Genomic DNA, 26804 nt, shown 5'->3' with positions numbered 1-26804 from the left:
GTGAAAAATGGCTTGGTGCAGGAAGCAGCCTCTGGCACTGGCTGTAGGAGACATGGTCTCTGCAGCACCGGGTCACTGGGAGCTCTCTGGACACGTTATATTGATGGGCTGAGGTCACTGATATGAGGTTTAGCAAGACCAAGTGCTGGGTCCTGCACTTTGGTCACAATAATTCCAAGCAATGCTACAGGCTTGGGGAAAGAGTGGCTGGAGAGCTGCCTGGTGGAGAAGAACCTGGGAGTACTGGTGAGTGTCCGGCTGAAACTGAGCCAGAAATGTCCTCAGGTAGCCAAGAAGGGCAATGGCATCCTGGCCTGTACCAAAACCAGGTGAGGGGGCCAGGATCCAGAGATAATGCCCCTGTGCTTGGCTCTGGTTGTGTTCAGTTCTGGGTGCCATGGTGTAAGAATGAAAGATGTTGAGGTCCTGGAAGGTGTCCAGAGAAGCTCTAGGAGGCTGGTGAGGAACTTTTTATTTAGCCTGGAGGAGGCTCAGGGGAGATGTTATTGCTCTCTACAACTACAGGATGGGCTGGTGTTGGTCTCTTCTACAAGTAACTAATGACAGGACGAGAGGAAATCGGTTTATGTTGTGCAGAGGAGGTTTAGGTTGGATATTCGGGAAAATTTCTTCACCAAAAGAGTGGAACGGGCTGGAATGGGCTGCCCAGGGAGGTGGTGGAGCTGCCATCCCTGGGGCTCTTCGGGTGTTTAGATGCAGAGGTTCAGGACGTGGTTGAGTGGTGACGGCAGCTGGGATCGATGGTCTTGAAAGTCTTTTCCAGCTTCACTGATTCCCTGGTTCTGATTGCAGCCTCGGTGGGGCTGGGCTGGGGGGGCCGGGACAGGGGTGCAGGGGTGACCGGTGGCAGCGCGGGTGTCCCGGGCAGTGCCGGTGCTGGCAGGAGGGTGCCGGAGGCGTTCTGGGGAACTTTGCTTCTCGTTTGCTTCCCACATTCCTTCCGCACAGCACCGCCGGCTCCGACCCGCGGACACAACGGCAACACCCGCACCGGCGGGGGCCCGACAGCACCAAGCCCCGCGGCCCCGGCGTCCTCCCGCCGTGTAAGGGGCGTGTGAGGCGGCCCCGGTGTCGGTGCCTGCCCCGGTGTGAGGGGCGAGGCGGGGTCTGGGCTGCGGTTCCGGGCAGGGGGTGAGGGGGCAGCGGGCACTGATGGGGGGGTGGGAGCGCTGTCCGTGACGTCAGTCCGCGCGCAGGCGCGGTGCCCAATGGGAGCCCTGCACCGGGCGGGCGCGCGGCTCCCGCCAAGCGCGCGCGGCGCGAGGACTGCCCTGAGGGCTCCGCGGGGCCCCGGGGGCTCTGCCGGGACCCGGAGCGGCCCTGCCGGCACTGCCGGGGCTTCTCTCGCTGCGGCCCGGGATAGCCCGGCCTGCTGCGCCCCTTCCGAGGTAACGGCGGGGCTGGGGCCGGGGGCCAGGGCTAGGGCCGGGGGCCAGGGCTAGGGCCGGCCAACCCCCTCGTGGGCGCCGCGCCCCGTCCCGCCGCTGACGCTGTGCTTCGCCCCCGCAGAGAGCGGAGTCACCGGGAGCGGAGTCACCGGGAGCATGCTGCTGGATCAGCCGGCCTGCGCCTTTAAGGTCACCCGCGTCTGGTGAGAGCCCAACCCCCCCGCGGGCCCGGGCGGCGGGAGGCGCCGGGGTGGAAGGGAGGTGGAAGGCGGATCCGGCTCCCCGCGCCCTTTCTGGGTGAGCCTCGAGTTCCCCGGTGCTTGTGCGCTGTGTCCGGCCCTCCTGGGGATCCCCACCGCCCTCGGCGACAGCTTTGCCCTTCCGTTTATTGAGGGGTTTCCGGGCGGTGAGGTTCCTGCAGGGCGAGAGGCGGGGGCTGCAGGCACCTTTCCCCCTGCAGGGGCCCATCCGCAGTGGCGAGCTGAGGGAGGAGGACACGGGGTGGCCAAATAGGGTGGGTTTGTCGCATTTCCACGCCAGATGCCTGGCAGCTAGGACGTGGGGACAGAGGGAGGTGTGTCTGGTGGAACGGGCTCTGTGTGGCTGGTTCCCCTGCTGATCCCAGCACAGCCAGCGGGATCCAGGGCACGGGATACAGTTGCCCAGTAAGCGTGAGAAGCAACAAGAAATTCATTTAAATACCTTTAATGAAAATAACACCGGCAGCACCATAACCTTGTTAGTGTTTATAGAACACCACTGTAAACTTCAGGAGTTTTGATGAGGTGTTTCCTCTAAGCATTAAGTTAATGCTGCTCTTACACTGCTATCACGACCATAATGCTTTTGAAATAACAAGTAATTTCTTCCCCCCTCGGGACAAATCCTGGTTGTTGAAATTTTCATCTTGCAACAGTTGCTTGGACTTTGCTTTGTTGTGCCTGCTTACGGGAAGAGATGTGGCTGTGTCCTGACAGAATACAGGCCTGTAGGCGAGTGGCAAGTTGGGTGGTGAGTTCAGTGGCCACCGTGAGCGGTCCCAGGGCTGTGGGGACCCTGGCAACGTCCTGCTCTCAGCTTGGTAGCAGGCACTGCCACCAGCACAGGAAAACTGAATGATGTCTTCAAGCATGTAAGGGATTGTTCCCAGAAGTGAGGGAAATGACTGGTCCCAAAAACCTTGTAGTTTTTCTGGTGGTGAATATAGAATCAGAATAATTTGGGTTGGAAGGGACCTCTCAAGGCCCCCCAGTCCAACCCCTGCAGTATCAGGGACACCCTCACCCAGATCAGGGTGCTCAGAGCCTCCTCAAGCCTCACCTTGAACATCTCCAGGGATGAGGCCTCAACCCCCTCCCTGGGCACCCTGTGCCATTGTTCCACTGCCCTCATGGCACAGAACTTGTTCCTCACATCCAGTCTAAATTGCCCCTTGTCCTGTCACTCCAGGCCCTTGCACACAGTCCCTCTCAGCCTTCCTGGAGCCCCTGCAGACACTGGAAGGTCACTATTAGGTGACCCAGAGCCTCCTCTTCTCCAGGCTGAACACCCCCGGCTCCCTCAGCCTGGCTTCTAGGAGAGGTGTTCCAGCACCCTGAGCATTTTCATGGCCCTTCTGTGGACCTGCTCCATCAGATCCATGTCCTTCCTGTACTGAGGGTTCCAGATCTGGATGCAGTACTCCAGGTGAGGTTTTATCAGAGCAGTGTGGCAGAATCACCTCTCTAGTATTCTTTCTTGCTCTTCTGAAACAGAAGAGAGAATAAATGTGTGCTATCATCTTGTGCTCTGCCACACTGAGATTGGTTTTGCTCACCTCCCCTGGGATGTGAGCTTGCTGTGCTCACCATGTACCTCCTGGCACTGGTAAGTATTTAAATGCCTTTCTTTCCTAACCTTGTTTATGCTCTTTTCTGCAAATTTCTCTCAAAACCCACCTGTTCCACTTAAACTGTTTGCTAATGTTGTGGTTGGTGGACCTGAGGCAGTTTGGGGTGTGACTGTCTGGCAGGCACACAGAGGTCTGTGGGTTTTTGAGTAATTTGGTGGGTGGGTTGACTCCTTGGCTGAAAAGTTGTCAAGAATTGCTGAGAGTGAGTGTGTTGAAAGAGCATTTGGGTGTGGCCATCAGCATAAAAAGGGAGAGCAGCTGTATCATCAGGGGAAGGATTCCACTAAGGAGGAGGTAAGACCTTAGCAGGAGCCTTTAGTTTATTTTTTGCTTTTTTGGAAGAGTTTTAACTGCAGCCATTTGGAGTAACAGTGTGGAAGGCAGCTAAAGGCCTTCTGCCTCCTGAAGTATAAGGCAGTTTTCTAATTGAAGTAACACTACCAGGAGGCTGGTTGATTTTGGTACCTTGCTGGCTGTCTGAGCATCATGTGTGTCAGGCTGGATTCATGCTGAAGGGAGGCAGGTGGGACCTTACCCAAGGTCTCTTGCATGATGATATGGTGGTGCTACTGCACCTTTTGCAGCATTTCAGCTCATTCTAAACCACACTTGATATGTTTGACCTCCACTGTTAACATGCTTTGAAGTGATACCACTGAAGGCTTCAGTTGTAATTAATGTGGGGCTCGTTTCTGTACATCAAGTTGGGGTGTTAATTTTTAGGTCTGCTGGAGCAAAGATGCTCTAGGCTAGGTATGGTTCTGGGCTTTAAGTAAGTGCCTTGAGAGAGAACTTTACACAAATGAAGTGAAGGAGATAGATGGCTGGGAGCAGATGTTCTGACTTTGCTGTCTCTGAGCTGATCCTGAGGAGCTGCAGGTTCTGTCCAAGTTACCTGTACCTGCAACTGGAAAGGTTACATGTTTCTTACAAGCAGTTGAATATTCCTGGTCTCATTTTCAGGACAGACCTCAAAGGGTTGCTTTTCCTGTGTATGTTTAGGTGAGTACCAGGTTCTGGTTTGTTGGCTGCAGAAGAGTTCTTTGGCTCTGCCACTGTGTCACAGCTCATACTCAGTTCTTAGCAGAGAGCAAGGATGGGCAGATGCAGGTGGTCCTCCTCTTGCTCTCAGTGGTAGCTGTTCTTCTGCCCTGGGGGCTCTTTCAGGAACTCCCCTGGAAGTATCAGGAGGTTTGTTACTGTCCTAAAGACTGAGCTCTTAGGATGTTACTTTCTATCCCAAGTTCTGAGCATCATCTCCCACCTCCTGAGCTTTTTAGCTTGCTTGAAGACTTGTGACAGTCTGTGAGCAGCAGAGGCTGGAGCCCAAGAGCTCCCTGGGTGATAAAGGCAAAAACCACTCACATCAGACATCATATATATTTTAGATTTTATGGATTGTGAATTATTAAATGACTTGGCTGAAGATAGGTTGTGCTAGTAGTTGATATTTTATGGGATTACCTTCTGATAAGGTTGAAATGGAAGGACTGAATTAAAACTGATCTCAGGGTAGTTAGCTGCTGACAAGTGTGAGTAGCTGTGGTAGCAGGATTATGGTTGGAATCTATGATCTTGAAATCTATGCTCTTCTTTTCCAACCTTAATGAATCTATGATAAATTTGCCTTCCCCGTGGTGAATATTGAGTTTTGCACCATTTTGCTCAAGGGCAGGGCTTGAAGGCAGAGCTAATAAAAATGATTTTAATAGAATTTCTTGTCTCTGGCTACAAGGGAGTACCTGCCGGGAGAGGCTATGTGTGTGTTGTGAAGGAGACCTTTAATAATTTCTTAAAAATGATGCAAAAATATCTTCATGAAGTAGAGTAAGTTCTGAACAAAATTAGAGCAACTTTTAAACGTTGGTAGTTCCACTGCTGGAATTAAAATAATTCTTTATAGTATTCAAATCAGTTTGGCAAAAGCAAACAACTTCTTATAAAGAATTTACTAGCTGAAATAAATTTTTACAAAAATAATTTATTAGGACTTTGACATTTTGGTGTAAATAATTTTTCAACCTTAAAGAATGTCAAATTTTCATGCACTGCATGTTGTCTTCCCTATGTATTTAAAGAACTTATAGCTAAAAGTTACTCTTCCTAAAATAAATTAATGAAAAAATTGTATGTTTCCTGGTGTTTCTGTTTCTCAGTTCTGTGTAAGTGGGAGAAGCCCTTTGGCAGTGCTTTACAGACAGTTTCTGTAGCTTATCTCTTCTTTCCCTGCTTGACTTCAGAATTACGAACGCTTTCAGCGTTTTTGGAAGAAGACTCAACAAATACCAGAATGATAGGAACTTGCTCAAGCGATTCCATAGTTACAGCAGATTGTAAGGGGAAACACATTGCAAACTTTGTTTCCGTGTCTTTTTTCCCTTCCTTTCCAGCCTCCCAGCCGAGAGCCCGAAAGCCCTGGCCTGCCTGAGACAGCCGAGACAGCACCACGTGGACGTCATGAAGGTAACTCCCCCTTCCCAGGGCTGGGAGGCATCCCCGACCCCCTCCCCAGGGGCTGCCCCCCTTCTCAGGGCTGGAGGACACCCCCGACCCCATCCCCAGGGTCTGTTCCCCCCACCCCCTCCCCAGGGGCTGCTCCCCTTCCCAGGGCTGGAGGACACCCCCGACCCCCTCCCCAGGGGCTGCCCCCCCCACTCCCTCCCCAGGGGCTGCTCCCCTTCCCAGGGCTGGGGGGCACTCCCAACCCCCTCCCAGAGTCTGCCCCCCTTCCCAAGGCTGGGGGACACCCACCCACCCCTCCCGAGGGGCTGCCCCCCTTCCTAGGAGGCTGGAGGACATCCCCACCCCCTCCCCAGGGGCTGCCCCCCTTCCCAGGGCTGGGGGCACCCACCCCAGGGGCTGCTTGGAACGCTCAGCGCTGTTTCTCTCCCCCCTCTCTGCCCTCCTCCCCTTTCGGCTTGGTGCTGCCTCTCCTTTGCAGTGCAGCAGGCTCTGAGCCCCGTTCCTTCACGGTGGTCTCTGAAAACCACATTAACCAGAGAAATGGTTGGAATCATCAGCTCAGGGCTTGATGTGGGCACCTGGCGGTTGTGAGAGACTGAATGAGCGGATGAGCTGTTTGAAATGTGCTGAGAAGCTCAGCTTTCACATCTCTAGAGCCTCCCCTCGGGTTTTTGTGTTAGTTTAGCCCCAGGTCTGGGTTAACAGGACTCCTCCTGGCTTCCCCTGCCTGCCGTGTCCAGCAGTTCCTCACAGTGGTCTATGTTGGTTTAACTCGGACCGTGGCTGCTGGCGTTGCTTTGTGGTCTGTGCATCTGCAAGAGCCCGGTCAGCTCAGTGACTGAGGAAAACCTTCGTTCCTGGAGTATTTTACGTGTGTGTTGAAGTGGTTTTGCCTGCTGTTTTGAGGCGAGGATTAAATGTGTGTGCTTATCTTTGGTAAACCTCCGCAGTTGCTCAGATGTTGCTTAGGGGGGGTGATCCGGGAGTGTTTCTCTCATATTTGTGTTATCTTGTGGTTTTGTGAAAAAGATAAGAATCAGAATTCCCACTCTGAAAAACTTCACTTGATTTTAAAAAGCGTGAACAAGGTCAGACTGAACACTTTTACTGTCTTAGGCGTTCTGCAGCTTACTGCTTCCACTGGAATAGCAGAGTAATGAAGATTGAGGTTTTCTTAAGCCTTAATTGTAGCAGTTGCACAGGTGCAGATAACATTTTAGGGAGATTTTTACTTTAATTCTCTTGTCCTCCGAAATGTGCAGCTTTGTCTTTTTTGATGTGATGCTCAAGTAGTTCCCCAAGATAAATCTTGATGCAGGGGTAGACAGGATGTCTGTTTTTTACAGGACAAAAAAAACCAATCAGCTCTCCTTCGAATACCCGACCGATCTAGACAGCCTGGTGCTTGTTTCTTTTCACAGCCCGATTTTAAATGTTAATGACACTTATTGCTTGCCTTTTGTAGGTTTTTAACGATCCAATTCATGGGCACATTGAGATACATCCACTTCTTGTTCAAATCATCGACACGCCCCAGTTTCAGCGCCTCAGATACATTAAGCAGCTGGGCGGCACTTACTTTGTTTTCCCTGGAGCCTCACACAACCGCTTTGAACACTCCATCGGGTGAGGTGATGCCGTGCCGGGCTCTTCTCTTGCGTTTGCATTTCCCTGAGTCTGGTTGCCCTAATGTGGAGGGAAAAAGGGGCACTGTTGTCTTTGAGCCTTGGTGAAAATTGCTGTGGTGGCTTTTTTTTTTTTTTGTCCCAAATATTCCTGGATATCCTGTGTGACTATGGGCTGTTGGTTTATAGATAAAGGAGGAATGATTAATGTTAGACATCCTCCCCTATCCCTTCTTCTAAGAACAATGCTAATGTAAAACTTTATGTTCTCCCTGGTCAAAATTTGAGTTTTAAAATGTAAACCTGGGAAGGGAATGGGGCTGCTGTAAATGACTTGGCAGACAGTTGTAATCCCCTTGCATTGTCCAGCACAGCTGAAGCCCTTTTTATGTGTTATGTTTGCATTTATAGTAATGAGTGCTTTATGCAATGGATGGCAAATTGTCAGGCTGTTAGCAGTTAGAGAAATTAAAGAGAAACATATGATGGACACAAGGATTCCCAGAGTGTTACTAGGTCATTCACACACCACAGAGAAGCTGTTTAATAACAGATTTCTTATTTTCAAGGTATATCCCAAAGTACAGAGAAATTAAACCAGTCAGTGTTTTTTTCCAGGTGTCCTGGCCAGCCTGAAGTTGCTTTTGTTAGTGCTGAAATATTGTGGAGTCAGTCTGGCTTCTGCCTCTGCTCACTGGCACTAACAAGATGCAAATGGCTGTTGCAAGAGGGTCAAATCAGTGAGGCAAGCCAGAGTGGATTGGTAAACCTAAAATGGCAAAAATGTGGGAGATATAAGTAAAGTTTTCACAACAGGAGTCTGAAAACTCCAGTGGTGTCAACAATCTCTTCTTTTAAACAATTCAATTAATCTGTATAGTTAAACTTAGGACAGTTGTTCTCAACTTCTGTGTAATTTCAGGGGTTTCAACTGTGTTAAAAGAAAGTTTTGTGTGCTTAATGATCTACTAAAAAAATGACCAAACAGTAAAATTTGGTCTACTAGAAGATACTGCCTCCTCATACAAACCCTTGAGTTGCTTTAAGACGTTCTGGAAGGGAATTTTTGAGGCAAGTAGCAAAGGAAGTTGGTGGAAAGCTTGTGAAGTCCATAGGAGTATGGGCTGGATGTTTGTTCTGGCTGTTTTTGTATCATGAGAACAGAAGGTTCCAATCAGTGAAACTGTCAAATATAAAATTAATAAAAGGAAGATAAATAATTGTCATAAGCTACTCTTAAAATTGAAAGAAGAACAGAATGCTTTCGTGCCTCTTGTAGACCTTTGCAGTTGCTCTGCTGGGAGTCAAGTGATGGTGTGTAAGCTGTGGTGCTTCAAGGTGGACACCTGAATAACACTGCTTACACACATGGTTATGCACTATGGAATACTGCAGGATGCTGTTGTCTTCATCTTGGGGCATGTTACCTCATGCTCTGTTCCTTTCAGATGTGTTCCTGGTGACTAAAACTCTGTTACAGGAAATGTTTTGTGTCTGGTTCTCTTGCAGGTCGGGGTCTGAGTATTTGTGTGTTACCTCTCAGACAAGCACTGTGGCTTAAGGGAACAAAACAGAACAGGTGAACTGTTCTTCTCCTCAGCCTAAAACACTGCTGTATTCACTTTCTTTTCTTTGCCTCCCTGCACCAGGGTGGGCTACCTAGCTGGACTTCTGGTTCGTACACTGAAGGAGAGACAGCCAGAACTGGATATAACCCAGCGAGACATCCTCTGTGTAGAAATTGCTGGGCTTTGTCATGATTTGGGTAAGCAATGCTTGAGATGGCCTGTTGCTCTTTGAAAGCTGACCTGGCTGAAAAGTTGGCTGTGAGGTCAGAATGTGAGAGATGTTTTGGGCTGCTCTGCATATTCTGGTCTACCTGTTCCTGTTTGTCCCCAGTAGCTTTGGAGGCAGCTCCACTTGGTGAAGTTGTAACCACTCCTAGCCAGTTTTTTGCCTCATTTCCACATGGTGTTCAGAGTTGTGCCTTCTGTGGTTGGTGTCCTTCTGTGATGCCCTTGGGCCTCTTAAAACATATCAGAGTGAAAATTAGTGGGCCTTTCAAAAACTTCTTTCTTCAGAGCTGGTGCAGGGTAGTTAATGTTCTCAGTATTGCTGCAGCCCTTGCCTGTGGAGTAGGTGATGGGACCTGATGTGTTAAGTGCAGCAGGTACTTCCCAGGTATCTTAGGAAAGTGTACTCTCTATAGCTGAATCTTCCTTGTACATGATGTCAAGATCAAGTCAAATCCAAGAGAATCCGGATCCTTGGCTTGCTTAAAATCTTTTTACTGACAGCCATGTCCTGGATTAATCACATGGAATCTTAATTTTTCAGGTCATGGGCCATTTTCACACATGTTTGATGGAAGATTTATTCCCCTCGCTCGTCCAGGTTTGAAGTGGAAGGTAGGTTTTTGACTATGGAAGTAAAAGTAGAAAATTGACATTTTTAAAGGGAGAATAGTTCATCTTTAAAGACTGCCAGTGTTTGTGAGAATATAGCAGTCATTTTGCCTTATTGAATCATTTTGATGGCTTCTAATCTTGTGATCATTTTCTTGTTCTCTTCTGCTGTTTGTTTGGGGAACATCAGTCCCCTGAGCATCCCTGAGGGAGCAGATGCAGCCTTACTAGCAGAGCAGAAAGAGGCATGGGGACAAGTAGGCAGGGGCCAATGTGTGTCACTGGTATCTCTTCCCTGAAATTGCAGATGCTCTTCAGCTTCTCTGTGCTTTCATGAGACCTGTTTGTGGATGTGTGTCCTTCCTGCAGATCTCAGGCTGGGTCAGACAGGAGAAATTAAATGCTCAGGCTGTCAGTGCCTGTAGAGGCAGAATTCGTTAGGGCTGCACTGATCATTTTAAGCCAGCATTGTGCATTAAAAATGTGTATTGCCATCTTTCTCTAGAATATGTTTTACAGATGCAGAATACCAAGTGGGAGCTTGCAGGTAAAGATTTTAGTTCAAGGCTGGGTTATTTAATGTGGTGTTCAGAATTCAAAATTTCAGAAATTTGGAACAGAGTTTCAGGGATTGTTTGCTGTGAATTAATGTAACAATCCTGTCAGACTGCTTGTGATTACTTAGCAAAATCAGCTGAGTGAAAATATGCTAATCTCAGTTCTGCTAATACAGCAGAATTGGTTGTTAGTTCTTTCAGTGTTGTAACTCTCTTGCTGCTGTTCATTAAAACTCAAACACCTCTCTGCTGAAAAGCATGTTTCTGGTCTCTGGACCATGTGATTTCCTGTTTGATTAGATACAAAAGGAGCAGAAAATCACCCAAATGCTGCACTTTCACCCCACCCTGCCCAGGAGCTCTGCCAAGCTGTGCTGCTGGGTTGGGGGAAAGCTTTGACACTCAGGATGCTTAAAATTTATGTGACATTTAAGTGTGTTTTCCACAGCATGAAACTGCTTCTGTTGAGATGTTTGAGTACCTGATCACTTCCAATAAACTTGAAGAAGCAATGAGGTCATATGGTCTTGTCCTAGAAGAAGATATGGACTTTATCAAGGAACAGATAGGAGGGCCTATAGGTGAAACTCCCTCTGGGAAATCGGTGAGCCCCTATACTGCTCTTGTGATTATCCAATAAATGTCTTTAATTTTACTGAAAGAGTAGATAGTTTTTGCTTCTCTTACGTTTTACTGTTTAATTTTAGCCCCATGGAATTCTGAGAATCCTGGCACAAGAGATGCTAGAGAGGGGTAATGGTTATCTCTTAGAGTGCTAGCAGGTGGTAGTAGCTTCACTCTGTTATGTGCTTACACCTTCCTGAGAAGTTCTTACCTCAGTTTTCAGAATAAAGCTTTAGGATGTTGCTTGTTAACCCTAATTCACTGCAACCAGACTGGCACAACTGATTCTTTAATGGAAACCCTGAGCAGGATAACAGCCTGTTTACTGGGTACCTGGGGGCTGTGGTGATGGGAGGTTGTGCTGTCAGGTGGCTGGATGAAGAAACCATGGAGGGTAAGAAGCTGATAGCAGGTAACAAAGCTGAGGACTGGCAGAGATGAGGCAAAGTGTGTCCCAGCCAGCTCTGATGCCAGTTGCAAACTGCTTTTATTTGCTGCAGTAACAGAGAGTGAAAAACTCAAGAGTTGGTGAAGTGTGTTTCCTCAAGAGGCAAACAGGAAGAGATCTGGATTATTAGTCACTGCAACTCTAGAAACAATTCAGTTCTCTTTTCCTCTTTCTACACTTGACAGCTCTTGTCATGTCTTCAAGGACACCCAGTGGGGGATCTGTCATGACAGTCTGATCATAATGACAATTTGTATGTTGTCCCAGACAAACTGACCACAAATGTTAAGACTTTCCTGTTATTTTCTGCTGCGTGTAGTGCTACCATATGTACTCTTCAGCACTCTGGTGACAAGCATAGGGAACTTAGTGAAAGAAAATTCAGCATGAAACCTTAGAGGAAGGGTATTCTAATTTACAAAGCCTGCCAGGGGATTTTTTTTACCCGCTTGCACTCATTTGCACAGAATTCTTGCTGCCTGCCACTTCCTTGTGCCATGTTCTTACCCCATGTCTTCTTCTTGCTGTTTGGATTCTCTGCTCTTTCCAGCAGAATAACAGGAGTGTCACACATGATGCATGGCAGCCTTGTCCCCCTTCTGGTGCTAGGCTGCAGGGTCTGCCACTGGCAGTCTGGTGATGCTGAGGTCCCTGCTGCTGAGGTGTCCAAGCTGGGCTGTTGTCACGTGTCAGCCCTTCTGGTCCCAACCTGAACAATGGATTGTTTGTGTGTTGAACATAAATGGTGTGCTGAGCCTTGTCCCAGTAGCACAGCTCTTTGTGATCAGCACAAGATATTTTTTGTTTCCTTCCTGCTGCTTACACAGCTTTTTATTCTTATTCATACACATTTTAATACTTTTGCAGTACAAGTAACGTGATAGTCAGGATGTGTTCTGCCTTCAGAATTTCAAGGCCACCTGATGGAATTTTTTGTTCAGCTGAAGAATCATTAGATTAAAAGAAAGTCTGCATGCAATTTGTATCTTATTATTTTGGCATTAATTTCCTGCTGAATTTTCCCTTGTGGGTTGGGAGCTTAAGTAACTGGCTGTTTAAAATTTTTTTCTTTAAAACATCTAAATACTTGGTGTGACACTGGTGTATAATGTGTAGTTGATTGCAGAAGACTGCAGGACAGTGACATTTTTGTGGTCTTAACTAATTCCCCAAGGTGTAAATGATTCCAACCTTTTCCCTGGTTTGTTGCTATGTATTCTGTTTTTCATCTCAAAGCTGCAGGCTTTGCTTTAGTAGGATGGGAAATGAAATACTTGTGTACATGGTTTTTATTCTTTCTGATTCTGGGAAAACAGCTGCTCAGGCCCTGGGTTTCAAATGTCTGACAGATTCTGGAAGCTCTTTTACTGTCTTTGTGTTCTTTGCTACCTCAGTGTTGGGAGTTTATTACAAGCAAAATCAAAGTGTATTCCTACCGCCTTTAAAAGTTGTTAATTTCTTATTGTTTCTGCTTTTTTGTTTTTTCTTGGCTCCCCTGTTGTTAGTGGCCCTACCGTGGTCGACAAAAGGAGAAAAGTTTCCTGTATGACATAGTAGCTAACAAAAAAAATGGCATTGATGTTGACAAATTGGATTATTTTGCAAGGTACAAATCTTACAGCTTTTTGTTTTTCTTATGAATTTGTGCTGAAACAGTGCTACTGGGTGTACTGGTGTGAGCTCATGGATAACCACTCTCTGTGGAATATTTTTAGGGATTGCCATCACCTAGGAATCCCAAATAATTTCGATTATAACCGATACCTGAAATTCACTCGGGTCTGTGAGGTGGACAACGAGAAGCACATCTGTACTCGTGACAAGGTGAGCAGGGGGGTGTGAGCAGGGGGGTGTGAGCAGGGGGGTGTGAGCCGGGGGGTGTGAGCCGGGGGGTGTGAGCAGGGGGGTGTGAGCAGAGGGGTGAGCAGGGGGGTGTGAGCAGAGGGGTGAGCAGGGGGGTGAGCAGAGGGGTGAGCAAGGGGGTGTGAGCAAGGGGGTGTGAGCAGAGGGGTGAGCAGGGGGGGATGAGCAGGAGTGTGAGCATGGGGGTGTGAACAGGGGGTGTGAGCAGAGGGATCCCTGCTTTCTGTCTCCTCAGTCTGCTTCAAAATCTCTAAACTGAAAAGTAGCCATTCTGCTCTGTGCTGCACATGGAAGGAGGCAACTCCTTTAGTTCCTTGATTGTTTTGGTGTTCTGATTGAGAGGCAATGCCAAAAGTGAGTGATTGATTTGGTCTTTTTTATTCAGGAAGCTGGGAATTTGTATGATATGTTCCACGAGCGGCACTGGCTGCACCGGCGAGCGTACCAGCACAAGACTGGCAACATCATAGAGCTAATGCAAGTATCCTGCTTCCATTTTCTTACACACCATTTGTTTGTAAATGAGTGCAGCTGGGTATCTGGTTTTTTTGGAATATTTGGATAATCAGCAAGGTGTGACATGCAGTGAAAGCCACCGGGCTGTGTAACCCAACTCTGGTGGAAAGGCTCAGTGGTTAGAATGTTGTGATTACAAAAAGAGGACAATATCCTTCCACATGAAACTCAGTTAGAGGAAACTTACTAAAGCTCTGAAGAAGCGTAGGACCAGGGTGTGCTTATGTTGTTTTAACTGCTGACAGCTGAAGTATAATCTTTATCTACAAGTTTGAGACCACTTAGTTCTGTCTGGTTATTAGAACCAGGTTACTAACAGAGTAAATTACTGAGCAAGCTTCCTGTAGCTCAGCAGAGATTTGAGTTTTTTATGTGATGACACAGCAAGGATTGTTCAGGACCAGCTCAGCTGGCTACCTGCATTTGAACCTCTCTTTTTTGGTGTCAATGGAAGTCTCCCTTTTTTATTTATTATCTCCTTTTTTTATTTGTTCTTTTTGCTTTTCTTGAAAAGCAGAAAGACTGGTATCCCCAAATGTTTTGTGATTAGGGTCTTGGCTGCTGAGTAACCAGCTGCTGAGTTTGGAAAAAAAAAACCCTCAGGACTTCACAATACAAGAGTGATTTATGACTGCTTGCATTTCATATACTTCAGCTCCTGGTTTAGTGTTCCCCTGAATCTCAGACTAAAAACGCTGAGGTTTGATATGTGAGGAGTTAGCCAAGAATTTTAGTTCTTGGTTTAGCATAATTGCAGCAGCCCATCCAAATGGACTGGAAATGACAGCAAGAGGTACAAGGAACTCTGGAAAAACTTGGGCTTTAAAACATCAGTTTCTCCTACCTGAAAAAAACCCCCACAAGATGTTCATGATGCTTCACCATTACAACTCTTTGTGTTCTCTCAGTTCCCTCCTGGAGTAAGGAGTCTGTGAAAGGATATGGTCACCTGGGGGGCAGCCTCATTGCAGCTAAGTGACCCTGTCACTGCCTTGTGAGGTTCTGCAATTGTGCAAGTGATGTGAAGCTCATAGTCTGAAGAATAATTGGACTTGCTTGTTCACTGAATGAAAGTTAAGATCTGACCCCAACCTGTTTTCAGTATAGGGAAAAACTCAGCTGAAATCCTCAGTGTCAATGTGCAGATGGGACATACAGGAATGTCAGGGTCTGTTGTGTGCTTGGGGTGCAGTTTCATCTGTTATCTTCTATTTGTCATATATAGTGCATTTCTTTTTTGAATTTCTCTTGAGCAATAAAGTGTTTCAGAATTATGCCCTTCTGAAGTCTTAATTTTGTCTTAAACTAGGATTACAGAGGCCTTTCACAAAGCAGACAAATTTTTTAAAATCGAGGGCTCTGGAGGAAAACAGTACCACATTTCTACAGCAATGGAGGACATGGAAGCCTATGCAAAGCTGACTGGTATGAGCTCTCAGAAGTTTTTTCTTTAAAGTAAAAGAACATTAGTACCTGTTAGGATGCTGGGTTTACAGCTGGGTCTTTGCCCATGAGTAGGACTCCCAAGTACTGCTGCTGTACACAGGTGAGGCAGACCCAGACTCTCCAATCTCTGGGCTCTCACATCTTGCTGGGAGAGCAGGACCTTCTGGTTTAAAGTGCTTTTACATTGAGAGAAGCACCAACTTCTGTCCTGCACACATTTGAATTCAGGTCATTGCAAGCAGTGCTGTCAGAGGCCCTGCCTGTACCCTGAGTTTGTTGCCCTTGTCACAAATGGGATGTCAGTCAGCTCTAAGTGATACTGCATCTGTGTCAGCTGGAGAAGTGTGTGCTGTAGTGTGAAACTCAAGGTTTCAGTGGGTTCTGATGGAGTCTGATTTGATTTGCCTGAGACATTGCTGTCCTGCTTGCAAACATGCCAGAAGAAAGCATAATATATGAGCAACTTAGTTTATTGTTGGTGGTTTCTAGGTGCTTGGGTTAGAGCTTGTGAGAATGGTTCCTGTAGGGTAGGTACAGAGGGCAGCAACCTGCTTGAAGAGATGCAGGGGAACTCCAGTGTGATTATGGAGTGAAGCAAAGAGGAGGTGAGAGTGGTAGCAGGCACTTCCCAAGGGCTGGCTCAGTGCTGTGAAGAGGAGACACAGGGAAACTCATGTTGACTCCTGCTTTGACAGCAAATCTTAGTTTTAGTAGGGGCAGAGTTTGAGACTGCAACCTGTTCTTTGTCACTGCAACTTTTGCACAATGTTTAAGGGTTCTTATTTCCTTTGCCTTATCTCTCAGTCTGAGGAGACCCAGTCTGATGATCCTCATGGAGAATTTCCTGAGTTTGATCAACCTTGTCCATGAAAACAAAGCTCAGTTAAAGGTGTTTTGGTTCATGGCTCATGCTTATGGAGGGAGGTGGGATCATCAGCCAGTTGTGCTGCAGAGCTGCCTGGTTGAGCCTGGCCAGGGACTGGGAGTAGGCAGGGACTGCAGCTCTGTTGGTTGTGGCAGGCCAGCAGCAGGCTCTTCAGGAGAGCCAGAAATAATCTTTCTGCTCCAAAGCCACATCAAAAGAAACCTGGGGCTTGCTGCTGGTGGTGGTGGTGGGGAACACCCTGCTTACTTCCCTGTCATGTGGAGACAGGGAGGGGGGAGACTTCCCTAGCACCCAGAGTCTGAAAAATTCTGAAGGTTTGTCTCTGACCCAGTTAGTGCTCAGAAAGATTGGCTAAAAAAGAAGAGGAAGCAACTTCCAGGGAAATAATAATAATACTTGTTGCAGGGGGAAGGATTGAGCTAGTTTTTCCAGCAACAGCTGTTACAAATCTCATCATAATAAAGGTGATACTTTAAATGAATTCTCAGCTGCCAGTTGAAGTTCAGCTGCTCTGGAAGTGAATGTCTTTGCTGAACCAGCAGTTTTTCTTGTCACTTTAACCTTTGTCTCTGTACAAGCACTTTACTGGGACACTGGATTTTGATATAACAGAAATCAATGCAACTTTGGCAGATAATATCTACCTGGAAATCCTGCACTCCAATCGTCCAGAACTGAAGGAGGCACGAGAAATTTTGCATAAAATAGAACGGCGTGAATTATACAAGTTTTTAGGAGAGACTCAACCTGAAGGATCAAAGGGAGTTTTAAAGGTAATGTCCAGTGCTGGAAAGTTCTGAATTCTGTCCCCCCGAAGATGTCCTGTCTGTCACCAGTTGCTTAGAGAGGTTTGTTTTGTTTTGCTTAACTGATATTTCAAATGTAGTGTCAAAGGTTCTCCTGTCTTTATGCCACTGAGCCATAAAACACGTGAAAAAAACTGGGAAGAGTTTTATCCACCAACAGCCAGAAGAATGGCAACAGGTGGAAATGCAAAGGTTGACTATTGCAGAAATATTTCCAGAAAGAGGTGTGTTTTCTGAAAAATAACAAAATCACTAAAGAAGCTGTTATAGTCCAGTGCCTGAGGAGGTTATTACTATCATCTTGAGTTCATTAACATTTCACAATAATAACAAATGCTTTTGCCTTGAATTATAATTTGTGTACTTTATTTTGAGAAAAATGTCAAATTGAAAAATAACTTTGGAATTTCTTGGTATTAAATTCTATACTTAGCATGAGCAATGCATGTATTTTTTTTTCCAGTGTTTGTTTTTCAAAGCACCCATCAGACATTGCTTTAACCACTGCTGTCTTATTTCAAAATAATGTTGTATTAGGGCAGATGCTACTTCAGAGAACTCAGCTTGCCTTGTGATGTGCTATAGCATGTTATCATATAACCAGTTAATTATCTCTCAATTTTGATGCTTTAAAACTTCCAATGACAAATTTCTAAAGGTGGCTGACTGTTCCTCTAAAGCTTTCATAAAAATACTTCTACTGTTTTAAAGAAAAAGAGAAGGACTTTTCTGGGTTGAAAATGTCTTACTGCTCTGTTCATCTCTTTGTTTAAAGAGAAGATTTGTTTGTTTTCTTTGTCTAAGAGAAAGTAGCATGATGAGGTTTTGTATTAAAAAAGCAGGAGGAAAACAAGGAAAGGAAAACAGACAAAGCATGAAATGATTGTACATTGGTTGTCAATGTACCCCTTCTGAGGAGGAGTTCAGGGTGGAGAAAGAACTGGATTAGCTCCACCTTTAAACAGTTCCTTTTAGAAGCTTGATTAATGAAAAGAAAAACTTGCAAATCTATCCAGAGGTAGATGGGTCTGTCAAGTCTTGGGGTATCCAGTGTGTTGCTTTCAGGGCAGACTGGATCATTGTTGCTGCCAGAATTATATCCAGCCAATACTTTAAAGCTTCCAATGCTCAGTTGAGGGAATGGGGGAGAGTTTTTCCTCCTGTGGTGCATCAAGTGTTGGTGGCTCAGCTCCCTCTGAAGTGCTGGAGTTGAGCAGTGGCTGGACAAGACAGAGCTGTGTCTTGCTCCTTAAGAGCAGTCTTACAATGATGAAATGTGGGTTGAAAAGGGCTTTTAAAGGCCACCCAGTCCCCTCCCCAGCAGTGAGTGACATCTTCTACTAGGTTGATTGGAGCCCCTTCCAGTTTTGTGATCCTCCAGCTGGCCAGATCCAGAACATCTCAAGTAGCTACAGAATTCTTAGATTCAAAGCTAAGTGTCATTCTAATGAAAACTGGAAGAAAAAACTGGAAAGGGAAAAATAACAACAACAAAAAAAGGAGATGGTTATCATACATACTTTCTGGTACAGAATAGACCTGCCTCCTGCCAGCTGCCTCTTGGCAATTCTTTCCTCTAGGTTTGCTCTCAGTCTAAAACTTCTTGAGCCACAGCAAGCCACACACGTGCCTCAGACTGGCAGTGTGTGATATTCCCTGCTCTCAGCAGTTGCCCCATCTTTGCAGTGGATAAATCAGCAAGAAGAGTGCTGCTAATTGAATTCCTTCATTTCTGGGCCTTTCTTCTGCTCTGTGCTGCACTCACAGCTTTCCTTCTTGAAGTCAGGCAGGTCTTGCCCTTTTCTCCTAGGAGTCTCAGTTGCTCCCAGGAAATCCTGCTTCATCAGATCTTCCCCAGAACATAAAAGCTCTGGAGAAAGGTAAATGGGCAACCTCCTCTCTCCTGCCCAGCCACACCATTGTAATGGGAACTTACAGATTCCCATGAACTCTCCATCACTCCATGCTCCTCTGCCTGGCTTTAGCCTAGCCATCAGCAAGGAATATTCTGTTAGATTCAGAAATGGACAAAACTCCCTGTGGTTTTCAGCTTTTCAAGTGAGTCATCATTCCTTCAAATTTTACCTAGGACCTTGCTGCTTCTGCTTTTTTTTTTTTTTTTTTTCCATATATATAGTGATGGATGTCATTACTGATCTTCTCTGTCCCTGGTCTGGTTTTTTGGTTGGTTGTTTTTTTTTCATGTTTCCTATGTAAAAGTATAAAAGCTTTGTTAGAGGATGAGATCCTGCAGCCCTTCACTAAAAAAAATAGTTCAGTGGAAATGTTTAACTTTGGGGGAACTTAATTGCAAAACATTTGTATTTTAGTAAAACAAAAAGGTAGTTATTTTCTGCTTTCGTGGAGACTTTAACATCCTGGGTGGATGCTCCCTCTCCTTCTCTCCACTTTCTTCCTGTCATCAGGTGTAAAATTCTTCCCCACAGGCTGTGGCACTGCTTTGTGTCTTCCCAATTTTATAAGCTTGTTTTGCTTCTGAAAATTGGTAGAAAACTTAGGGCTGGGGTACACAAGGATCCAAAGAAAAAGATTGCTGCTAAAGTCATCTGTCAAGCTGGGAAGAAATGAAAGCTTTAGTTAAGTGACATGTTCTGTCATATGCATAAATATAATCTGTTACTGACCTTTTTTTTTCAGAGCAATAACCTGGGAGAAAGCATTGCTAATGCCAAGCCAGAAAAGGATCCTCCAAAAGTGAAGCCAAAGGCTGAAGATTTCATAGTTGATGTGAGTATCTCTCAGAGCAGGTTCATAGTAAACCCTTCTCAGTCACAGAGGGCCTTGTATTGCATAATTAAAATAGGAGATGACATTTCAGTACATTTGCAAAATGGAAAAACCAAAACCACAGGGTTGCTGTGAGTTTCCTGGCTGCTCAGCAATGAGCTTCTCCCTCAGGATGTTTGCTGTGCTGGGGAGGAGCTGGGGGAAGAGCCTTTCAGGCAGTTTGGCCAGGCTGCCCTTTGGGCACTTTGGCTCTTGGTGATGAGTGTGATCTCCCATGACTGTTCTCCCTCTGAAAAGGAGCAGCAGAAAACCTGTTGGGTTCAGTGTGTGGATGTTACAGTCAGCAGCCCAGAGGCTACAGCTGAGTTATAAAGGCAGAAGACTGCAGGCTCTGGTGGGAGGGTAAGAGGCACAGTGACTTCCAGGCTTCTGGTACTGCACACCTGGTGCATGGCAGTCACCCCTGGGTTTTGTCTGCTGTATCAAGCTCCATCTCTGGCCAGCACCAGTGGAGGGGAGGGAGTTTGAGCATTCTGCAAATATCCAGTAGCTTAATCTCTTTTCCTGGTTCATTCTGGGAGTGGCTTTGCACACAGTGCATCACAAATCATTTCTGAATCTCCCTTATGTTAAGATTCACTTCAGGCTGGGTACAATTGTAGCAGTTTACTTGGCTTTAAAGTAGTTGACTGTTCCATAGGACTGTTTCCAGGTCCCCTAAGTGGTAGTCATGGGGAAGTGGGCTCCTCCCTGCTGGCCACAAAGCTGTTGGTGTACCAAGCACCTGTCAGTAATGTTGTCTGCACCTCCTGATTAAAGCTGTGAGCTCTGCTGCTGCATCTCAGGCTGTGTGCTTCAGGGGGGCACAGGGACCAGCTTCCAGCCTTTGAAATAGGGGCAGTGGCTTTAAATTAGAGAGGAGCAGATTTAGATTGGATGTCAGGAAAAAGTTCTTTCCCATGAGGGCAGTGGAACAATGGCACAGGGTACCCAGGGAGGGGGCTGAGGCCTCATCCCTGGAGATGTTCAAGGTGAGGCTTGAGGAGGCTCTGAGCACCCTGATCTGGGTGAGGGTGTCCCTGATACTGCAGGGGTTGGACTGGGGGACCTTGAGAGGTCCCTTCCAACCCAAACTATTCAGTGAACACTGGAGTGTGACTGGGAGCTGGTTGGTATAAATGTGCATATTCACCTGGCAGGTTCAGAGCTAAGGGTGGTGAAAGAAAAGAGAGAAACCACAAATACCAGATTTAAGTAAGCATTTGTTAATTACTGTTGTACTTGATTAATTTACAGAAGTACAGTGTGTATCCTGTACTTACTGTGAAAAGCCTGCAGACAGACATTAACCAATGCCCCTGTCTTTGTTTTGCACACAAGGTGATCAATATAGATTATGGAATGAAAGAACAGAATCCCATTGACAATGTCCTCTTCTACTGCAAGGCTGATCCTTCCAAAGCAGTCAACATCTGCAGAGAACAGGTAGTCTGTTGTTTCCCTCAGCTGGCTTCCAGGGGGCATCTTCACCCCAGCTCACAGTGCTGGTGACTCCAGACCCTCACAGCAGTTCTTGTGGTGGTTGTGGAAGAGAGGCTGCAGGGTTGGTGTCCTTGCTGGTGTGCAGTGTGTGTTGTGCTGCTGGGTGTTGTGCTGCTGGGTGTTGTGCTGCTGGGTGTTGTGCTGCTGGGTGTTGTGCTGCTGGGTGTTGTGCTGCTGGGTGTTGTGCTGCTGGGTGTTTGTTGTGCTGCTGGGTGCTGTGCTGCTGGGTGTTGTGCTGCTGGGTGCTGTGCTGCTGGGTGCTGTGCTGCTGGGTGCTGTGCTGCTGGGTGTTGTGCTGCTGGGTGTTTGTTGTGCTGCTGGGTGTTTGTTGTGCTGCTGGGTGTTTGTTGTGCTGCTGGGTGCTGTGCTGCTGGGTGCTGTGCTGCTGGGTGTTGTGCTGCTGGGTGTTGTGCTGCTGGGTGTTGTGCTGCTGGGTGTTGTGCTGCTGGGTGCTGTGCTGCTGGGTGCTGTGCTGCTGGGTGCTGTGCTGCTGGGTGCTGTGCTGCTGGGTGTTTGTTGTGCTGCTGGGTGTTTGTTGTGCTGCTGGGTGTTTGTTGTGCTGCTGGGTGTTTGTTGTGCTGCTGGGTGCTGTGCTGCTGGGTGTTTGTTGTGCTGCTGGGTGTTTGTTGTGCTGCTGGGTGTTTGTTGTGCTGCTGGGTGCTTGTTGTGCTGCTGGGTGCTTGTTGTGCTGCTGGGTGCTTGTTGTGCTGCTGGGTGCTTGTTGTGCTGCTGGGTGTTTGTTGTGCTGCTGGGTGTTTGTTGTGCTGCTGGGTGTTTGTTGTGCTGCTGGGTGTTTGTTGTGCTGCTGGGTGTTGTGCTGCTGGGTGTTGTGCTGCTGGGTGTTTGTTGTGCTGCTGGGTGTTTGTTGTGCTGCTGGGTGCTGTGCTGCTGGGTGTTGTGCTGCTGGGTGTTGTGCTGCTGGGTGTTGTGCTGCTGGGTGTTGTGCTGCTGGGTGTTGTGCTGCTGGGTGTTGTGCTGCTGGGTGTTGTGCTGCTGGGTGTTGTGCTGCTGGGTGCTGTGCTGCTGGGTGCTGTGCTGCTGGGTGCTGTGCTGCTGGGTGTTGTGCTGCTGGGTGTTGTGCTGCTGGGTGCTGTGCTGCTGGGTGCTGTGCTGCTGGGTGCTGTGCTGCTGGGTGCTGTGCTGCTGGGTGCTGTGCTGCTGGGTGTTGTGCTGCTGGGTGTTGTGCTGCTGGGTGTTGTGCTGCTGGGTGCTGTGCTGCTGGGTGCTGTGCTGCTGGGTGCTGTGCTGCTGGGTGTTTGTTGTGCTGCTGGGTGTTTGTTGTGCTGCTGGGTGTTGTGCTGCTGGGTGTTGTGCTGCTGGGTGTTGTGCTGCTGGGTGTTGTGCTGCTGGGTGCTGTGCTGCTGGGTGCTGTGCTGCTGGGTGCTGTGCTGCTGGGTGTTTGTTGTGCTGCTGGGTGTTTGTTGTGCTGCTGGGTGTTGTGCTGCTGGGTGTTGTGCTGCTGGGTGTTGTGCTGCTGGGTGTTGTGCTGCTGGGTGCTGTGCTGCTGGGTGCTGTGCTGCTGGGTGCTGTGCTGCTGGGTGCTGTGCTGCTGGGTGCTGTGCTGCTGGGTGCTGTGCTGCTGGGTGCTGTGCTGCTGGGTGTTTGTTGTGCTGCTGGGTGTTGTGCTGCTGGGTGTTGTGCTGCTGGGTGTTGTGCTGCTGGGTGTTTGTTGTGCTGCTGGGTGTTTGTTGTGCTGCTGGGTGTTTGTTGTGCTGCTGGGTGTTTGTTGTGCTGCTGGGTGTTTGTTGTGCTGCTGGGTGCTGTGCTGCTCCCTCAGACTCTGCCTGTGGTCAGTATTGAACTTGGCTGCACTGGGAGTCTTAGAAATACACAGTTGGTTGGGATAAAGCTCATCAGTTATGAGTGGGTGTTATAATGGGGTGTTTTTTTCCTGCTTTCCATTTGTATTCATTTCACTAAATTGAAGTTCAGTGGACTCTCTAAATTCCAAGAAATACTAAAGCCTATTTCTTTTCTTACTCCAAAGGTTTCCAAGTTTTTACCCATCACATTTTCAGAGCAGGTTATCCGGGTTTATTACAGAAGTCGGGATCCGACTCTTCTGTTTGCTGCAAAGCAGTATTTTATTCAGTGGTGCATAAAGAATAATTTCACCAAACCACAGGTAACAAATTAATGTGTTGATTTTATTCTCACAGCTCTTCACCTTTGTCTCTAAGCTTGCTCTTTCATTAAAAAATGTCCTTGTGGGAGAGCCACTCCTCACTAACCTACCTTCTGGTTTAATTGTGGCTTTGGTTTCACTGCAGTAGCAAAGGATTTGCATTGATTTAACTGACAGCACTTGGAAAGTCATCTTCTTGTGGTAGAGTATCCATACAAACCACTTCATGAATGCAGGTTTCTCATACAAAGGCTGAGAGATTAAAGTATCAAGGAAAGGGGTCAGATCAGTTCTGTTGCTTTCTCTCCTTTCCTTCTTTGGTCACCAACTGCTAAGCTCACTCATCCCCTAGGAAGTTCACAGGCATTACATTGGCTGTGAGTTGCAGTGGCAAATATCTGCAGAACAGGACTGGAAACCTCTGCTCTGGGGACAATTCTTCTGTGATCTGGGTGCATGGAAGGCCCTATCTGTCCTCTGAGTTTCCCTTTCCTTTCTCAGAATATACAGCTTCCCAGCTGTGAGAAAGGAAGAGGAGATGTTACAGCTCACCTGACCTTTTGTTTAATCTTGGGAACAGCAGCAGAGCTGCCCTGGCAAGTAAAGAAAGAGCAACATCCTCTGGAATGAAAGCCCATCCAGTAGATGAGTTCTCCCATGCTGGAGCTCCAGCTCCAGGCAGAAGCAGTTGTTGTGACATTCTTATGTCACACTTCTGGCATCCCTCTTCTGAGAGCAGTGAACTTCAGAAGAGCTTTTTACGAACGGATTGAGCAACAAGTTTTCCCTGCTTGTAGCAGATTGTTATCTCCTATAATCACATTCTTCCAGGCCAGGTGGATGCACCTTGCAGGCCCTGGCACAATGCAGAAGGGAGCAGTGTGTGTCTCACCAGCCCATTTCTAAGCTCAGAGAGCTTCTTGCTCTCACTGTGTGTGGTGTCTGAGCACTGAGGTGATGTGTGTCTGCCAGGGATGGGCACCCCCTGCCTCAGACTCAGTTGCTCTTAACAGCATCAGCTCACTCTAAGATGGTGGAAGGCCCAGCCAGGCTCCTGCACCTGCTGGATTGCAGCAAATTCAGAGGAAGCATTTACAGAAGTATTTTCAGTTCCTGTACCAGTGCTCAAAATACAAGCCTGCTGATCTGTTTTGGTTGTAAGAGCTTCAGAAGAGGTGAAGGCTTCTCAGATAGGGGTGGGGGGGCTGTTTCTCCCCACCAGCTGCTGCTCCCACTGCCTGCAGCAGGTTCTGTCTGCAATGTGCAGTGTTTGTTGATTCACAGCACTCCTAGGACCTTGTGTGTTTATTTTTTCTGTCACATCTGTTACTGAGCTGCTTTTCCCCTGCAGAAAGCAGGAGTGAATGTACTCCCATTCATATTTTCTGACTTTTAATAACAGGATGGTGATGTGGTGGCTCCTCATCTGACTCCAATGAAGAGAAGTTGGAATAAAGTGAAAGATGATGAACGCAGTGAACCCAGCTGCAAACAAAGGCTTCCCTTTGATAAGTAACACTTTTCCTTCTGGCACTCTTCAGCCTGTTTCTTCAGAAGATGAGTAAATGAGCAACAGCTGTTTTAAAGGTCATTTGGATAGACTGTCAGAATTTACAGACCAATGCAGAAAAGCATTTTACAATACAGTTATGTTTTAATGTAGGTACTTGAACTAAGTCAATATTTGAAATGGACTTTTAAAAAATTAACCACCTATTACAGCAGAGCAAACTCAATAATTGCTTATTTTTGAATGTATTTGCACTGTGTAACAAGAGGAACTTTAAAAATTGCACTTCATCACTATGACAAGAAGTGCTAAAGACATGTTTCTGTTCCTTCTCATCCTGATCCCTTTTGAAAATGATTGTGATATCACATGAGTTAGCAGAAAAACTTCCAGCTCAGGGTTTTTTTTGTTGTTGTTGTTTGGGCTTTGGGTTCCTTTTCTCAGTACCTGAGGAAAAGAGAGGTAAGTATCCTTCTAAAAATATAGTGAGGTAATAAAAAAATAACCCTAGATAGCATCTGCAAGAACTGCAAAACAAATGTATTAAAAAAAAAATTAAAGGACGAGGGAGGGGAATCTGTAATAACCAGAGATGAATTCTGTGGTGTCTAAATAGCTGATGAAGATGCATGAGGGCCTCTTGCTGCAAGTGTGACCACAATTTTTATTGAAGTAACAATGCATGGCAGTGAAGTGCAGCCTTTTATTGTTTTAGAATGTATTTTTGATACATTGAATGTTATATTTTTACTGTTACACTGAACTGCAAAAAATGTGCACGTCCATTGGGGTGGGGCTTGTCCAAGAGCAGAGAGAACCCCAGGTTTGTGTGTGGGGTGGGCACAGCACAGCTCAGGGCACATCCCAGGGGGACACTGGGCTGGCTCTGCTCTGCCTTGCATCAGGTGCACCTTGTTTCTGCAGCTCTTCAGGATTTCCTCCATTCCTACATCCCTTCCATGTTTCTCCTGCATCCCGGGTTGCTGTTCCTGTGTCATTTTTTTTTCCATGTGGAACTGCAGGGTTTTCATATTTTTTCCCCTTACTTGCAGTGCTCACAGGAGTGCTGCTAAATTGAAAAGTGAATGAGAGAGATCTTTTTCCTCTTACCTTTTACCCAGGTCTAAGAGGAAATCTGCTTTCATTAAATAATACCTAAAAGCTTGAAAGGCCTGCTCTCAAAACTAAAAATACAAAGTAAGAGGTTCAGCAATGCTCAGAAATAGGAGCGAGCTTTGAATTTTTAGGTCTCAAATGGGGAAAGAAAAGTTCAGCATTCAGTTTGGAGCCTGGCTACCAAGGTTAATTTCTGAAATGTCACTCATGGGAAGTCATGGTGAGAAATCTGCATAAACTCTTCATACCTGATGGCATTTCCTTTGCCCTTTTTGTATCATGAGGCCTGGCAGTTGTTTAGGCAGAGGGGAGGCCAAGGGGTGTGGATGGACTTGCTCAGATTTCATTTGTCCCAATAACCAGAAGTCAGGTTGTGCTCTGCTGCTTTCCTGTGGCTGCAGGTGCTGCCCTGCCATCCCTGCTCTTCCTGGCTTTAATGGTGTCTCAGGTCTGCAGGAGCACCTGGGGACTGTTCAAAGGGCTTGGGACCTCTTGAAAAGCTTTTGAAGAACTTTTTATTATTATGCTTCAAGAAACAACATCGCAGAGCATTTATCTCCCTTATCTGCAGAAAATCAAGTATTGTTCAGAATAATGTGATTTTGTTATTGTTGCTTGGGTTGGTCTTGAATCTGTTGTAAAAGGTGCACTTTATACTTGGGAAATATCTTTCACTTATGTTTAAACAAAGAAATCATACTTAATGTTAAGTTTTGAGAGCGTTTCTATTTTTTTTTTTTTCTTTTTTTCCAAACATGTTAATCTGAGCCTCACTGGACAAAAAATAAATTTATAAACATTGATTTTACTATTCTTTTAAGAAA

General features: G+C 46.7%; 1 protein-coding gene across 3 annotated transcripts; it reads left to right on the top strand.

Annotated features, from left to right (window-relative positions):
* Positions 1 to 1193: 1193 nt before the first annotated feature.
* SAMHD1 (SAM and HD domain containing deoxynucleoside triphosphate triphosphohydrolase 1) lies at positions 1194 to 26804 on the top strand. Of its 3 annotated transcripts, XM_071759886.1 has the most exons (18): positions 1194 to 1409; positions 1531 to 1612; positions 3164 to 3275; positions 4264 to 4302; positions 5691 to 5763; positions 7229 to 7389; positions 9038 to 9153; positions 9726 to 9796; positions 10799 to 10954; positions 12928 to 13028; positions 13138 to 13246; positions 13671 to 13762; positions 15111 to 15226; positions 16767 to 16906; positions 19598 to 19687; positions 21068 to 21172; positions 23217 to 23354; positions 24757 to 26804. In XM_071759886.1, exons 1-18 carry the CDS (start codon positions 1230 to 1232, stop codon positions 24868 to 24870), a joined length of 1995 nt encoding a protein of 664 aa, XP_071615987.1. In that variant the 5' UTR covers positions 1194 to 1229; the 3' UTR covers positions 24871 to 26804. The 3 variants fall into 3 exon arrangements, with proteins under 3 accessions (XP_071615987.1, XP_071615988.1, XP_071615989.1); XM_071759887.1 differs by lacking the exon at positions 4264 to 4302; XM_071759888.1 differs by lacking the exons at positions 3164 to 3275; positions 4264 to 4302 and having other exon boundaries at positions 1226 to 1409.

This window comes from Heliangelus exortis, chromosome 16 (assembly GCF_036169615.1).
Source record: "Heliangelus exortis chromosome 16, bHelExo1.hap1, whole genome shotgun sequence".
Classification (NCBI taxonomy): domain Eukaryota; kingdom Metazoa; phylum Chordata; class Aves; order Apodiformes; family Trochilidae; genus Heliangelus; species Heliangelus exortis.
The sequence above is the reverse complement of the archived record's forward strand: the minus strand, read 5'-3'. Positions and strand labels throughout refer to the sequence as shown.